The following is a 17,436-nucleotide window of genomic DNA, read 5'->3' on the forward strand; positions in this document are numbered from 1 at the left end:
GTTTCTATTTAGTTAAGAAGAAATTGGATATTTTATTTGATTTTAGAGTTACCGAATATGAGGCTTATCGTATATATGGCACAGAATTAAACTGCCATATATGGAAAAAGAGATGGCAGTCTTCACACCTACCTTCGGTACTGTATGACATAAAGATCAGATTGTTTTACAACTGTTTAGTCTCATTTTCTTTCTCTAGAAAGATTGATTTTAGCAGATACTAGATTTATTTAGCCTTTTGGCACATATTTGGTTGCAACCTAAGTTTTTTTTTTTTTTTCTGTTATGATAATTTTAATTTCTATTCTTCTTTTTCTTTACTGAATTGCTATTTTTCGTTCTTTTGATTTAAACATTTATGCTATTCTTATCATTAATTTTCCGCTTAAAAGGTATGGGAATCTTTACTGAACGAGTAGAAAGGCTTATGTGTTGCCAGTTAATGTCAATGTAATTAACGATATTAATTCACAGCACAAGAATAATAAGAAAATATTTATTTAACTTATTTGTTGATAATGTATAGTGACAATTTTTGTTTTTCGAAAATCACTATATATGAACAGCAACAGTTTAGTTAATGAAGGCACCAGTTTAAAAAATTGTAACAGAAAACACAAGGAACTAAAGTGCTAATTGGTGCCATCTATTGTTGGATAAAGAGAGGAAAAAAGAAATCAGTTCTTCCCACTTCTAGCAGAAGGCTTCATGCCCAAAATCCTATGAGCTACGGGAGTGATACTAACAGAACACGTTTATGCTGCCATCTACTGAGTGGTAATAAAAGATGGAGACTAACATTTTATGTTATCGAGTGAATGTATTAAAATGGAGGTAATATTTTCTACCATCTCGTAAGTATAATAAAAGATTCAGAATAGTATATTATGTCATATAATTAGTGTAATAAAGGACGGAGACTAATTTTTGTTATTTAAAGTTATATTTTTATGTGTTTTGTAAGCAGTGGCGGCTCGTGGCTTGAAATCGTGGGGGTGCTGCAACTTTCGAAATATACATACACACTGTAAGTACAGTGCATACGTGTTTGGATAAAATATCAAAATTATGGTAAAAATTTAAAAAAAAATTAAACATGAAAAAACTATTCTTTATTATCGATAAAATTATACAGCTTAGTATAATCCAAAATTACTTAAAAATAAAATCCATTATCATAACCCCAATAATGTTCTAAAATAAAAACTATAACAAACTTAAATTAAGGGGATATTAAATCCCACATAGTTTTAAAAACGAAAAACTCCCCTTAATTTAAGTAATGTTTTATGTTTTCATTGCCGAAATGAAGCTTTTTAGCTCTTTATACTTAAGTAACTACAACAAATGTTATGTCTTTAATTGTAATGTCCAAATATTTAAAGAGACGGAGTAAACACGATAAACACTACGAACACTCTATTACTGGCCCAAACTGCACATAAACAACAGTGGAACTGCTCGAAGGACAGTGCCGCATTACGCTAATAGCTCGCATCTCACTATGACGTGCATATGCTTGCGCGCATAGCAATATGACACTGTGGAAAACACAGTGCCGCTAGCGTCCTTCACCCTCCTAAGTGCTATAAGATATATTTTTAGTATTTTTATACAAAATAAGAGAAATGTATAGGATTGTTGATGATATAATTAAATATTACAAGCAAATATAAATAAATCAATAAATATATTTATATATCGAGAAAAATTGCGGGTGCTGCAGTTCAGTAGTGCCTATGCACGAGCCGCCCCTGTTTGTAAGGAAATGTTTAATGTGCTGTAATAAAATTTTTATTGACATCTAAAATGATTTCATATTTAATAGCGTAAATATCAATTAAATAATAAATTGTTTTGAATATCAAGGAAATTTGATTACTGCGTAGCAATTTCTGAAACTTCAATAAAATTTACAGAAAATCACATTAATAATATTACATAATATTTCGTGCATTTATATATTACATAATGACGTTTTTTAGAAGTATTCTGAAAAATCGGTATTAAGTATTCATAAAAAATACAGTATTACCACATATTATATTACACTCCAGGAAACTGAACATTTTTACTAATTAAATTTATAAGCATTTGTTTATTATATTCAGTTAACAGAGTTCACAGTCATAGAGTAACATGAAACAGAATAATGAAATCTCTGAGTAGCAAAGGAGTCCAATTTCGGCCTTATCCAAAGGCCGAATTTTATCAACTAGATAGTAAAATGTGAGATGTTCCTAAAAGTGCAGTTTTCTGAAGTTGAGATAATGTTATATCTGGGAGGCTTCATTAATGGGTATTATTTCTGGGAAAACTCCCATTTGATTAATGTTCATTGTAATGCTTCTAGCTCCTAATTGGAACTATTGAAGTCGTTGAATTTCAATCTTCAGATCCAGATATTATTACTATTACATGACATCAGCTGAAGTTCAAGGACCCATCGAAGGAAGCCATATTGGTCTTAAAGTCCCTTTCTTAACTTATTTTAAATATTATTTTATTATTAAACAGCCTTGCCTACTACCAATGGGAGTAACTGAAGTTCTTTTACTCCTAACTAAATTTTCGGAAGACTGTGCAACTGATATCCATCCTTAGCCATCATTGATAGCTGAAAGCAAGGCTATCAACGATTTCATAAGCTCAGAGGAGAAAGCATAGAACACAACTGTATTTTCTGCTCGTTCTATAACCATCTCGTGGTCCAAAAACCTAACAGGTATTTTCTGATTAAATATCTGAATAGCCCTCTGAAAATGGTGTTTGTCTTCATAGCTCTAGATTCTCATATTCTAGTGGCTGACAAGACTTTTTTTCTCCCGGAAACTCGGGTTTTTCATTTTCCTAATACAGACAAATTGGCCGAGAGAACATACGAAAAAAATTATACCAGTGTTGGTGGTGGTGGTAGTGGACAGTATGAACAGTATTTTAATAATACTTTTAAAAATGTTTCATTATAATGATTTTCAATTCCCATAATAATTTTTAATATTTGTAATTAAGTAATTAATTATCAAGTAATTAAAATGCATTATAAATAATCTTAAATAATTTCGACTATAATAATTTCATAATTATATTGGAAATAATTTAAATATATAATTTATAAATTATAAGTTAGTAACAATATATAAATTTATATTGTTACTAACATAACAATATAAATTTATTAATTAATAAAAAATATTATATTTTATTGAATAAGGGTACCGAAAAGGAGTTCTAGTGCACGATAAAACTTAAATGTTTTATCTTACATATCATATATTATCATGCAGCATTCCCTTAGCTGCTGCATTTCTAAACAGAAACCCAAATCTCCCCCCTACACACACACACACACAAGCGATCTCTTTGTGAAGATCGACGTTTTGCTAGAACGCCTTCACTGAGACGTCTAGAAAAAACTGGGATGTTATCATTGAACCAAGGTCACATCAAAGCCGATTATATTTGTATGGAAAATTTTCCTTCACTGTTCCTGTCTACTGACGAGTTTAGATAGCCCCAACGTTCATAGGACGAAGCCTTAGAAATGGTTAACTGATTCTAAGATAAATCGGGGAAAAAAAAAAACATATTAATGACTTGGATTGTGACACCTCGCTTAATACCATTAGCTGACGGGGATTTACAAAAAAAAAAAAAAGAAAAGAAAGAAAGAAAGAAAGAAACTATGTAGTTCACAAAGTTGAAGGCCCACACCAAGCTGTCTAGAGAAACTAATAAGAATAACAGCAAACGATCTGAAAATACATTTCTGTTTTTTCATCTATGCTGTGTCGCACATAAAAAAGTATGAAAGACGAAGAAAGGTAGGAAGAGTTTTTCCCTTCGTTTATTGTTATGAACGCAAATTGACCAGTATTAACTGAATCAAAATTATGACGTCACTGGTCGATGGAAACAAAGCTCTTTACATCACAATGTGTTCAAATTTAATGAAGGTGCTAATCGATGAATATCACTCTATGATTAAGAAAGCGATTCCGTTCTATTTCTTTTAGTAACTCACACATCTTCTTCACTAAATTATTCAATTTTGTGTGTGTGTGTGTGTGTGTGTGTGTGTGTGTGTGTGTGTGTGTGTGTGTGTGTGTGTGTGTGTGTGTGTTGTTCCACCCCGAAAGGTTGTAAACCTACTGTATAGTACATTAGTACCGTGATTTTTTATTATTATTATTATTATTATTATTATTATTATTATTATTATTATTATTATTTTGTACATAACTCGGAATCCCTACTCTAGAAACCAAACATCGAACTGGTTCAAGCCAGTTCAGCCGACAAAAAAGGGGAGAGGTGGTCTCATATCGAGCGATGCAATTCATCACCTCGTATGGAGAACAGAACCACCAACATGTTTTCACTAAATATCATTTCATTGATTTCCAGAACCTCCCAAAAGTAAAAGAGAATCTCACTCGATCGGCAAAAGCTTTAATGCTAACATTAAACACCTGATGACTAACTTTAATATTCTGTATGCAAATTCTTAAAAACCATATGTTTAAAAATTAATTTATAACAGTTCTTACAAACAATAATACGAGTGTTAGGGTTTAGGATCACAAGATGGCGGATTTTTGTTATATTCTCTCTCTCTCTCTCTCTCTCTCTCTCTCTCTCTCTCTCACTACGAAGCTTTCATTCGTTGACGGCTTCCGCAACTTTCAGCGAAGTTGGAAGGTTGGAGACTCTCAACCTGTCTTCGAAAGCTAATTAGGACTAAAGGCGCTCTCGCACTCCATTTGGGAAATAACAAGTCTTAGAAGATTTATTTTATTTATAATTGACAACCATTCTTCTACTAATTTTCTTGAAAAGTCCTTTACAATCTCACTAAATATTTTGAATACAGCGCGTCTATTGGTAATAAATGAATGTATAAGACAAAAATAATATTATAACATAGCTTTCACACACAGAAGAGATATGGTCAGTTCCCCTCGTCACCTTTCAGATATAGATTGAAAGATGGTTTGGATTAATAACGTTGATCGATCATTTGTGAGCACAAGCTCAACATAGTGTAAGATGCAACTATGTTCTCTTCACCATAGCAATCCTGTAAAGTTCCCTAAAATATTGCATTTCCTTCGAATGACTTGTTTAGAGAATATTTTGAATTAGTACCGATTAGCGTAATTCCAAGAGAATCTTCAATACGTATATCTCCAACGATTAAATAGGGAATGTGTTTAATGTTAAAAACAACACCCTTAATCTGTTTTATTTCCTTTATTGATCTAAGAAGACTAGTTGTAGAAACAAAGGTTTCCCCAAGTTTTTCTTTTACTTTATACGTGACTATTAATATTTTTTACTTGAAAAAAATTCTGTCTTCTCACTAGGGAGGGTAATCATCCTGGTGATTCGTCTACTCTTACTTATCAACAGCTCCTCTCCAAAGTATGCAAGTTCGCCAATGTACTAAAAAGCAAAGGTGAGTGTTCGTTTATTGCCATTATAATCACACCATTCTTCTCCACAGTGAAATCAAAGCTATTTTTATGGACTGTAGATTAAGAGAGCCTCCTATATGCAAATTATCATTATAATCATTACGTTATGACGATAAATTTCAATTGTAGATTTATTACTGAAATGTATGTAATGAAATCATTTAGAATCTTGCAATAATTTTGATACATTTAACAGGAAGTTAGGGGTCATACTGCAAGGCTGAGCATAAATGGGTTTCTGAGAAATTAAACTTTCTTGAAGCAAGAGTGTGGGAATATTGTGCGAAAATGAAGAATGAACGAAAATGCCTAAGTGGAACAGCAGCTAGAAAGATTATGAATTTTAAATAATAAAAACGGGATTCTAGACGACTTTGAATCGATGAACTTCGCTGTAGTCTGTTTTCAATGTATGGGAAATCTGGAATTTCCCTACTGTGGATGGAGAAAGGATTAAAAATAATAAATCTTGCTAGAGACCAAATATGCTTTTTTTTATGCCTCTTTAGGCTTCCATATACGGTGGTGGTCTTACACTTATGAAGTTTGTCCATGCAACTAGTGCAGAAATGCGAAATCAAGAATGCATAGCCCTAACTAAAGTATGTGGTGGAAGTGTGAAGGCGTGAGTTTCGTGGTATTCAATTAATTAGGAAAAAACCGCGTTCCTGTTGTAGAGTAATCGACTCAGAATGCCGATCTAAATCAGAATAAACAGTTTCGAGAAGTGGTTCGACATATGAAGATAATCTTATGTAGAATATAACTAGCACGAATCAAGACGGTTCTTTGTGAAAAAATAAAGTTAATTTCCTATGAAAATTGTCTTGAAATGTTATACTCGTATATGAAACGGTTATTCAGTATTACTCATTAATCTTTCTCTGTATTTCCCAGGTGTCCGTATACTTTTGGAAACGTAGTGTAGTACAAATGAGAAAGCAAATCATTAATACGAATACCACTTATCATTAGATAAAACAATGAAATATATGATCATATTGTGAATATCGGCCACGGATTTTTTTTTTTTAAGTAATCGAATGTTCTATCATTTACATGTGCGTGTAATCACCAGGATTAAAGAAAGGAGACATCGTTGCCATTTATATGCCTATGATTCTGGAACTCGTAATTGCAATGCTTGCTTGTGCCAGGCTGGGACTTTTGCATTCCGTGGTGGTAAGTTTATTATTATTATTATTACACCGATACCTCCATGAAGTCTAAAATGTATTTAAATACTTTAATATATCCAAAAAAAGAATTATGAGGTGGAATTTGTTATTTTCGACATAGATTCACAATGAAAAGTTTTTTTTTATTTGATTTACTTTTTATTAATAATACTTTCAATATATACACTGGTATACGTACATATTTTTTTAAATCAAAAGAAATTAAATAGCTGCTGAATTTAATTAATGAGATATTTGGCTCTGTTTCTCATCAGCAAGCTTTTCAATACTGGGAGATATGTTTGAAATTGCGACTCGAATACAATTTTTTAGTCGTTCGTCATCAAGGCTATTTCGACGATCATTTTTTTACAAATTTCATTTTCGAAAAGAGTTGTTCACACAGATAAGTACTGCCAAATAACCTCATTATTTGCCTGGAATGGGTAACCAGCAATGGAAATTTATCAGTCGGAAAGTAACTCTTATAAAAGTCAATAAGAAAAACATTTTGAAACTTATTTCTTAGTTCAGTGTTGCTTTGCAAATCAATTATTTCCATTTGAAATTCTTCAGGAACCCTTTCAAGGTCCATATTAAAGGGTGATGAGAAAATATCAAAATTAGTTACATTTTCGCGTAAGTTTTTGAACAGCGAACTGAATTCTTCTTGTAGTCTCTGTATTTCCTCTCCATATTTTTTCGTTTCAGGTGGATTTTCTTTTCTCAAAACTGGAAAATGAGCCATATTATTAGATTCCAGTTGCCGATTCCAATTTTTAGTTTATTTTCAAAGGCTTTTATTTTATCGAACATTTCATTCATTAGTTTGTTCTGTCCTTGAAGATTTACATTTAATTCGTTCAAATGTTGAGTAATGTCAACGCAAAATGCAAAGTCACACATCCAGTCCTTGTCATTAAATTCTGGAAAGGGGGTTGTCTTTCATCTCCAAGAATAACTGAATTTCGCTCTTCAAATCGTGCGCACGCATCGTACCGCGACTTAACCCTCCAACATGGGTGTTAAAAAGGATATCGCCATATTCGCTTTCCATATCTCTCAAATATTCTTTAAATTCGCGATGATTCAGTCCTCGAGATCTAATAATATTTACAATTTTAAATTCTTTTTTGCCAAAATGTGACTAACAATGGCTTGCGCGAACTACAGTATCTTCGCTTAATGAAGCAGTTCTAAATACATTTTGCGTTGGTTGATAAAACCACTCATAATAATATAAGTTAAATTTTATTTGAATAACAATTTCGTATCATTTATTATACATGATATACTACCTGTGACTGCGAGCAAAACAATAGCAATTAATCTCTGTTTTTATCATTTTCACAATGTGAAGTGTTTAGCGATATCTGATAAACCCATTTCCCTCCACAGTTTATTTATTTATTTTTTTTTTATAGACGTTCTTCAGAGTTACATTTATCTGACTGTTCTTTGTTTACACGAGATATAAACTGCCGCCAGAGAACCTTTCTAAAAAACATTAAGTAAACATCTTGCAACAATCAATGTTGCTTGACTTTGATACTTTTTATAAGGAAGTTACATTTTGTAACGAGAAGACACAAATCATCTAATTTTTAGTGTTGCCAATTTAACACCTAGCCCCAAATCTAGTTCCTTCAGAACTAGTTTCAGCTCTTTTTAGTTGTTTTTATAACTTACCGTTAACGAAATTGTTTTAAAAGTTTTCCAGATGTTCGCATTTGATAAGGAATTGTATTGTACGTTTGGTACGAGCATCGTACACGTTTCAAATGCATGATGACGTCAGTCAGTCACGTGGCCCAACAGTCTGCCATTTTGTCGTTTTAAAGTTGATAGCATCGCTACAAGTTAGTCTTTGCACAGTGTTCCGGTTTGTAGTTACGATAGCGAGTGGGAAGTTTTCAAAGACTGAACGTAATTCGTTGCAGTAAAGAGTTGTATACCCTTCTTCAAAAATGAGCAAAGAGAAAAATAAAGCTTACAAGTAAAAATTTAGGAGGGGGTGGTTGCAAATGGGAATGTTTAGTAAATGGTTGTATGAAGTTCCTGGTGACGCTACAAAAAGCCACTATAAGCTTTGCAGATGTGATATAGCTGCTAAATATTGTCAGCTTGTAACGCATAGCGAAACTAAGAAACATCTTGCCTCAGTTCCATATAAGGTTGTTCCTATTACAAATATGCTTGTGAAAAAAAGTCTGATGAGACCGCGAACTTTGAAGGTAGGTTAGCATTATTTCTTTGTTGTCACTCATCATTCAACAGTTGCGATCATCTAGTAGATCTTTGCAAAAATATCATCCCAGACAGTCAAATTATGCCAAAGGTAAAAATGCACCGAACTAAGTGCTCTGCAATTGTAAAGAATATTCTAAGTAAGCATTTTGAAGAAGATCTAATTGCGGACAGTGGAGATGAAAATTTCAGCTTACTAATAGACGAATCGAATGATATCACAGTGAATAAGATTTTAGGAATGGCCATCATTTATTATAGTAGGAAATTCAACAAAATTATGCATACATTTCTGAGCATGGTGGTGCTAGAAAAGTGTGACGCTAGTGGTATTGTGGCTGCACTGAAAAAAGAGCTCTTGACCAAGCTGGACATTAAAAATCTCATTACAATCCGTACAGACAATGCCAGTGTTATGGTTGGTGTCAATACTGGCGTTTATGAACAACTGAAGGCATATATTCCTTCCTTAATTTTAATTAGATGTTTATGGCATTCATTACAACTGGCAATGTCTCACACTTGTGCAGAATCTCTCCCAGGAAAATTAGAATTTTTAGTTGCCGAAAAGTGGTTTTCACATTTCTTCAAGACAAGCAGCATACAAAAATGATGCTCCTCTGAAAATTGTAAGCAATTGTGCAACAAGGTAATATTCCATTGAACCTGCAATAGACAGAATTCTCAGCCAGTGGTTGGAATTAAAAACTCACTTCGAAGTCGTGAGTGTGACTGAGAAATGTTATAAAGCTCAAATTTTGTGGGAGATGTACAAAGATGAAAGGAATCTGTTGTATCTTTTATTTTTGCATCCTGTTCTAGTTCAAGTTCAGCAAGTTAACAAAATTTTTTCATCTAACAGTGTGGATAAGATGAGATTATTTGAAGACCTTTCTCGTTTGATTCGCTCTATTGCTAATATGTTAGTGCTACCATCGTCCACAGTCGACCCCCCAGAGTCAGAGATTGATGACTATTTGGATCCCAGTCCAAATCTTGGTTACAGGTTTGAAAGAAAAATTTCAGAGTTGATGATACAAAAGAAAATAACGCAAAATGATGAGCGAAATTTTAGAAGTAGAGCAAGACAGTTTCTTCTTGGTATCTTCAAACAGCTTAAGCAAAGGTTACCCGAAAACTTGAATATTTTAAGAATGATGTCTTCTTTTTCTGTTGACAATATCCTAAAACATATAAAAGAACCTGCTACTCCCATCTTAGAAATAATGTTGAAAACAGGAAAAGATGCTGCTGCTGCTGAATACCAGTACAATACTATCCAGTTCAAAATAAATGGACAAATATAGAAAACACTGAGCTATTCTGGACTGACGTACGAGAATATAAAGATGCATCTGGAATGAATCCATTTAAAGAAATTGCTCAGTGTGCAATAAATTTATTAATACTGCCAAATTCTAATGCGGAAATTGAACGAATTTTTAGTTCCATGAAGGTAGTTAAAACTAAATTAAGAAAAAAGATGGAATTGCCAATGCTGACAGCTATTTTGTCAGTCAAGTATGGCCTCAGGCGTCACAACAAGTGCTGTACAGACTATCACTTACCAGCATCTACACTGAGTAATATTGGAACGATGGCCACATATAATAAAGCTGAAAATCTAAGTGAAAAATATGGGTGAATTAAGCGCAGAAGACCAAATGGAAGATGTATTTAGCCACTTATATGCAAATATCGCTTCAACTTGAATACAGTAAATAACTTAAAAGTATCAGCTACTAATTTTAAAATTTTAGCTTCCAATGTTTATTTTTAACTCCTTTTTAGCTCTTTTTTTTTTTTAAGATTTAGCTGTTTTTAGTAATTTTCATTTGGCAACACTACTAACTTGGAAACAACCGGAATAGACATTAATCTAGTAACGCGATTTTTTTTTAAAGAAAATTGATTATTTTAGCAGTCAACACAACAACACACTTACAGTTTCCTGCGTATTTAGAAAAATGGTTACAAAACATGGTGTCGTTACGTCATTCATAGAAGATATAGTGCAGACGATTTAGTTAATGGTTTAGCGAATTAAGCTTGATGATAAGTATTTGTATGTGTTAATGTGTTAACTCATTCATTTTGACCATATTTGCGAAGTTTTTAAAAGTTTTAGCTGAGTACTTCAGGAAATTATAGCTGCAGTGAAAAAGATCTGCTACCTAATTTTTTTGCTTCGCTACATACGCTGTAAATGTCATTATAGGGTGTAACCATTTAAGAAATATTCTCCAAGGTATAAGACCTTTTGACTCGTTTAAGAAATTGCCAACATCAATGTGTTATTTAATTTTAATCTTGGACTATTACTGGAATAAAGCATGATGACAGAAGCCCAAATTTGCCTGAAAGGGTGTAATCACAAATGCGTTATATTAACTGCTTTGGACCTGTTACTTACTAGAGAAAGTGTATTCAAGTGATATTAGCGTGCGAGAAATTATTCTGAAGGCTCATAAACTGTTCTTCGTGCAAGTAGTCCTCGCCTCCACAGATTATTTAAAAAAGAAAACCCATCTAAACATACTACGGCGATCTTCAGTAATAAGAAGGAAGTTTACTGACTTGAAGTTGATGGTAGAATTCGTGTAACATGGGAAAATTAATGTTTTCGAGGGGGAGGGGAGACAAAATATTTCTACAGAGATGCCATATCACAAAGAAGACAGCGTAGTTTCCGAGAATAAAATAATAATTAAAAATAACACTGAAATATGGATGATTTTAATAATATTGTATATTTAAAAACCAAGAAGGATAATAATAAAACTAATAAACAACTATCTTTTTTTTTGTTATTTCGTTTTCGTGTTCATAGATGGCGCGTCGAAGATTATTTCATTCATGCACGAATTTATACGTGGCTAAGCAACTGCAAAGTACTTGCGAACAAAAGAGTGCTGATATAACTTGTTACGCCGAGTCGTGGTAGTTATACTCTACTTGTTCTTCTCATTACAGGTGAAGGGTAAATGCGAAACTTTTGACTGATTGATCACTCACGCCCACTAATTCTAGTAACAAGAATACCACTAGAGTAATTTTGAAGTGATCTCTTATGATCCCGTAACCCCTTTTCAATGAATGATGTAGTTATATGTTCGAAATTTTCGAATAGTAACTATGAAGCTCAGAGTTGCTTCAGCGAGCAAGTATTGTTGTGCTTATATTCGAAATGGTTTGTACAGGTATATTATGGGAAACATCGTTAGGATTTATTATTATTTTTTTCATTAAAAACAGACAAATTTAATATGCAGTTTTTTTTTTTTTTTTTTACATTTAGAAAATGTCAATGTTAGTAAAAATTTCAATAATTAAATAAGCTGTAAATAGCCTGAATGATAATAATAATCTCTTTGTGAAATGTATATTTATAAAAAAAAAAAAGCATATATTCAGAATAGTACACTGAATCCCTGTGTAACGAAGAAAATGTAACAACTACTGTATTAGTGGTAGTATCGGTTCTTCAAGAAGATATGAATAAACTGTAAAAGTAGTTAAATGAGAGGATATCACTTTAATAGATTGATGTTTGGGATCCACAAATGGAAGACTGTATATTTCATTGTTGGGATTATACTAGAGGAGATAGTCTACATCAGTGCTTCCCAAACTTATGGATGTAAAGGCCTCCTTTGGAAAAATTAAAATATTTCACGGCCTCCCCATCGAAAAAAAAATCGTAATACAGACATATACAGAATATACTAAAATACACATATAGTATTTTACTTTCTGCGAATTTCGGCGCTTAATATTCATTAAGCGCCGAAATACGTAGGGAGTAAAATTTGTGAACCAACACCAATGTGTACTTTTTTTCCCATTAAAATAAAAAAAATAACAAAAAAGAAATAATAAAAATTAAATACGTCTCTTTTAAGATAAAAAAATTTACTTTGTCTTAAAATATTTTAAATTTGTTTACATTATTTCACGGCTCCATTCAACAAAACTTACGGCCCACAGTTTGGGAAGCGCTTGTCTACATCACCAAAACGGATCTTGGGGTGATGTAGACAGAAAACTAAAGATCATACAGTTATGTAGAGTAGAATAATGATGAAAATAACACTGGCCAGTTGAAATAAGGATGTGGCAGTTACACTCCATTATCGTGTAAAGTCTTGATCAAACCACAGCGCATAAATGATTCAGATGACTGGATGAGAAAACTTTGAAGAGACCAGTGATATCGATCCTGTCAACTATGGGATAAGTCAAGAACGTGTAATCTACAGAAAGACAGGGATGGATAGGTGATAGGGAAGAGCCATTTATTAAATGAATGGATGCTAGAGAGATACGGACAAGACGCCACCTACACTTGCACTTAGCGAATAGAGGAGGTACTTTTTCGGCATAAATAGCAGTGTGCATGTGCAACACATTGCGCGAAGGAACACTGAAAGCGCAAAGAATGAATGCTTTTAAAAGTAATAAGATGATTCTTGTGTATAATTGAAATTTTAATAATAGTAATAATAAAGAAAGCGCTTAAGCGAAAGTTCTACTCTATTCTAAGTAATAATTTTATTCTTAGTAATAAAATGGACCATTGTCCAACAGGTTTCCCGTTTAATGACTGAAACAGGACGACAATTATTATTATTATTATTATTATTATTTATTATTATTATTATTATTATTATTATTATTATTATTATTATTATTATTATTATTATTCAATATATTCGTTCAGGCTTCCAGTTCAGCAACGCATCAAGACATTCCAAGTTGGTGTGTGTGTGTGTGTGTGTGTGTGTGTGTGTGTGTGTGTGTGTGTGTGTGTGTGTGTGTGTGTGTGTGTGTGCGTGCGTGCGTGCGTGCGTGCGTGCGTGCGTGCGTGCGTGCGCGCGCGCGCGTAGGAATTTCTAAGTTGGGCGCAGTGGAAATCAAGCCAATTAAACATAGATTTGATTTCATAGCTTCCCAACACAGCAAAAAAACCCAATAAACTGGTGTCATCCTCAGATAAGCTCATAAATAAGCTACAAGGATCATCTCATCCAAGATTTAAAAAAAAATAAAAAATAAAAGAATAAAAATAAATGTATCACATGTAAACAAATGTATGTAATGATAAGTATGTAATGTATGTATCATATATTATAAATTATTATAATTATTATTTCGAAAAAAAATTATTATTATTATCAGAATCATACGTAAACAAATGTAAGTAATGTTGTTTCATATGTAAACAAATGCATCTAATGTTGTATCATACGTAATTAAAACTATGTATTGTATGTATTATATGTAATAAATTATTATTATTATTATTAAAAAAATTGCTGAAATTTATGATCATCAGAAAGCAAAGCCGTTAATTATTTGTTATCGGAAATAACTTATTAATGAATCTAATTGCTATTTGATTCTTTATTATCAGAATTATTATCGGAGACCTCCAGAAGTCAAGGGCTCATCAAGGGAGACCGGTAGATCACTCACACCATCTGTCATACGTTCTCTTAAACTCATTCACACTGGATGCACTCACTGCTTCAATAGGCAAACTCACTTACCGCTCTGTGAGAGAAAATATATAGCTGTCGCCCCTCTCTTAACCTCACACAAATCACGGATGACCCCCCTTGTCTTCTCCTCACCTTTCATATAACGAAAATTTTCAAAAGTTGATAGCTCACAACACACTATGAGAAGTTTACATTTCGCTATCATATCACCTTTCTTTCTCCTGTTTACCATTGTCTGCAGTGCACATAGTCTCAATGTCTTCACAATCTACATCCCATTCTCTCGAGATCTTTGTTACTTTTTTTTGCATCTTTTCCGCATTTTTTTCTGTAGATTCCTCTATTGAAGTCTTGTGGAACTATATGATGCACGTTAAGCCATAGTTGATTCCGGAAAACTAATATATATATATATATATATATATATTATTGTGTTTTGTTGTTATTGTTATCATGCACGCGTACGAGGGGAGGAGGTCTGGAAAGTTCTGATAAACACCTAGAACCAAAATGATATTCAAACAACTGATATAACCCCAAGAAAGAACATACTAGTAGCAGAGTTATCAAGGTGACTTATGTAAATGAGGAACATAGCCTGCTGCTATTTGTAAATGATTGATTGATGCCAATATTATAAAAAACATACATTTAGTACATTTAAGTGCATTGCACACAATGCGTTTGTCTCATTGTTTTTGGTGATTTTTGAAATTCAAATACGAGTACATTACTTACCTCATTTGCAAGATGATTGTCTAAAACATACCGCTTCAAGTAAATAACTCATAATAAATATTATGAGTTATTTTCCCGTCAGTTCAAAAACCACAAATCACCGCCTTTATACCCTTATGAAATGCACACAAATCAATGGCTTTCTGATTTTTCCACTCGGTAGCACACAAAGAAATACGTCAAACGCAAAATCAGTTACCATAGCAACCCTTTACAGTTGCAATAACAACTTGGGAAAGTTCTTCAACAGAATAAAGAGGTTTCTACTACCTGCTGATTTTCGGATGGCATTAAATCAACATTTGTTATTTTCGGACGTATTTGTTACGAACAAAAAATATCACTTCGCCATCGTTAGAGGTCGCTAGAAATGTAGCGAATGGTTCATATTTGTTACTAATAAGAAAAACTCTTTACCAGACAAAGAATGCCAGTGCTTGAAGCAAATTTAGACTCACAATCCTTAAAGTGAGTATTTAAAAATGCCTAGATTTAAATAATTTATTTTTTCTTCAAAGAAATAAAAAAACTTAACAAAATTTCTCACGATTTTTTTTTTTTTTTTAAAGTTTGGTGGTTATTCTGCCGAAGCCCTTGCAGAGAGAATTATGGATGCTAAGTGTTCGATTATTGTAACTGCTGGTAAGTCAGTTAGATATCTTGTTTGTTTTCTAATATTCTATAGTTAGCAGTCCAAAATATTTAATAAATTTTACGATAATATCACTATAAAAATGCAAATCTGTCTTTATTTCATTTCAAATATAATTTTAAATACAATAAATTTCTTTCCAGTTATTTTATGCAACAATCTTTTACTGTGGTTTTTAATTGGAAGATCTATTTACAAGTACAGAGGTTTACGAGATTAAGATTGAGTGATGTGTTTATTAAAATAAGAATATTTTTAAACTATGGATAAAAAAAAAACATTTTTTTTTTTATTTTATTTTTTGTAAACAAGACTCACACTTCGAATAGTACTCAGGGATTTTTACTATTTTACCAAAGATTAGGCAATTAGGGCGAAAGGTGAGTGGGTTCAAAGGACAGCATTGAAATAGTTGCAAAATGGACAGTTTAACCAAAACACTTGCGAAGTTGTATCTATTTTTATCCCTTGAAAATTGAGATGTGCAATCATATGATATCTGGAGTTGAAAATAGAATGCCTCATTACATCAGCTACGTTACACTTGAGTAGTGGAGAGATTTGACACAAATTTTCTTAACCAATGGAATCATGAAACAGCTATTCCTATTGTTTGCAAAACAGTCGCACACTTCCGTAACATGCTAAACATTTGGCACATTGAAGTTTTGGTTTATTGTGATTTACGTTATTTATGAATAACAACTAGAAAACAGGGGCGAATGCTGGTCTTGAAATTCGCGGTTGCTCTTGTTATCATTCAGGGAGTGAGAGGTATGATTGAAGTCTGATTAGCGGAATAATTAATTACTGACCACTTAAAACTATGCACTGTATTTAGAAATTTATGTACATTTGATAATACAAATACAACATTTATTTTACAAATGATATTCTATCTTTTTCCATTTAGCTACTTGAATACAAATTCTACCCTAAAGTTCTTCTTTATGAACTGGTCAATAACATCGTCATAAAAAGTTGGTTGTGACTTAATTTTCCCAAGCAACACGCGCGCTTGTAAAGGCTGGCTGAAGCTCACTGGCTAGAGCTGCTTTGACTGCGTATGGCCCGTGTTAAGCAACAGGGTGAGATGAAGTGGAGGGAGCGGAAACGGCTATGCGCGCGCATGAAATCACAGTGCTGAAGCGAGGACCTGGATGCTCCCACAACCGAGCAAGCCAAGGTAGCTTGACTAGCGCCGGCCTTCGATACACAACGCAAAGCTCAATTATTTCCGCGCAAGCTTAAAACGTCTTCTGTCTACAAAAATAAAAGCCTAAATGGAATGCTTATAAATGTATGCATTTATTAACAAATAAATATTACTTCTTTCTCAATTAATGAGCTTGCATAGCAGGCGTGGAGAATTCGCCACTGCTAGAAAACAATATGATGATAAATGACAGACTAGTTTGAATTATTATGTCCCGCTTCATAGTTAATCCTAAATTAAATATCATATAATATCAAATATATTTTTCCAATGATATATTCGATTAAATTTAGAAGTGGGTGCATTGAACTGATTTGGATTTATAATCACGTGAAAAGCTGTTGTCTCCACAAAGGTCTCACTGAGTCAATGTTTGTATTCAGATACGCATATCTTAAAGTGATATCCTTAAGGTTTTCCAAATGAT

At 32.8% G+C, this 17,436-nt stretch overlaps 1 protein-coding gene across 1 annotated transcript in view; it reads left to right on the forward strand.

Annotated features, from left to right (window-relative positions):
• LOC150099717 (acetyl-coenzyme A synthetase, cytoplasmic-like) overlaps nt 1-17,436 on the forward strand; it is a 109,866-nt gene that overhangs the window by 54,352 nt on the left and 38,078 nt on the right. Inside the window, exons 2-4 of the mRNA XM_090404526.1 lie at nt 5,367-5,458; nt 6,556-6,659; nt 15,711-15,783. Of these exons, the coding sequence (XP_090260652.1) occupies nt 5,367-5,458; nt 6,556-6,659; nt 15,711-15,783 (269 nt within the window). The remainder of the gene's footprint in view (nt 1-5,366; nt 5,459-6,555; nt 6,660-15,710; nt 15,784-17,436) is intronic.

Source organism: Typopeltis vanoorti, chromosome 14 (genome assembly GCF_054136105.1).
Source record: "Typopeltis vanoorti isolate ZY-2024b chromosome 14, IOZ_Tvanoo_1.0, whole genome shotgun sequence".
In the NCBI taxonomy this organism is placed as follows: domain Eukaryota; kingdom Metazoa; phylum Arthropoda; class Arachnida; order Uropygi; family Thelyphonidae; genus Typopeltis; species Typopeltis vanoorti.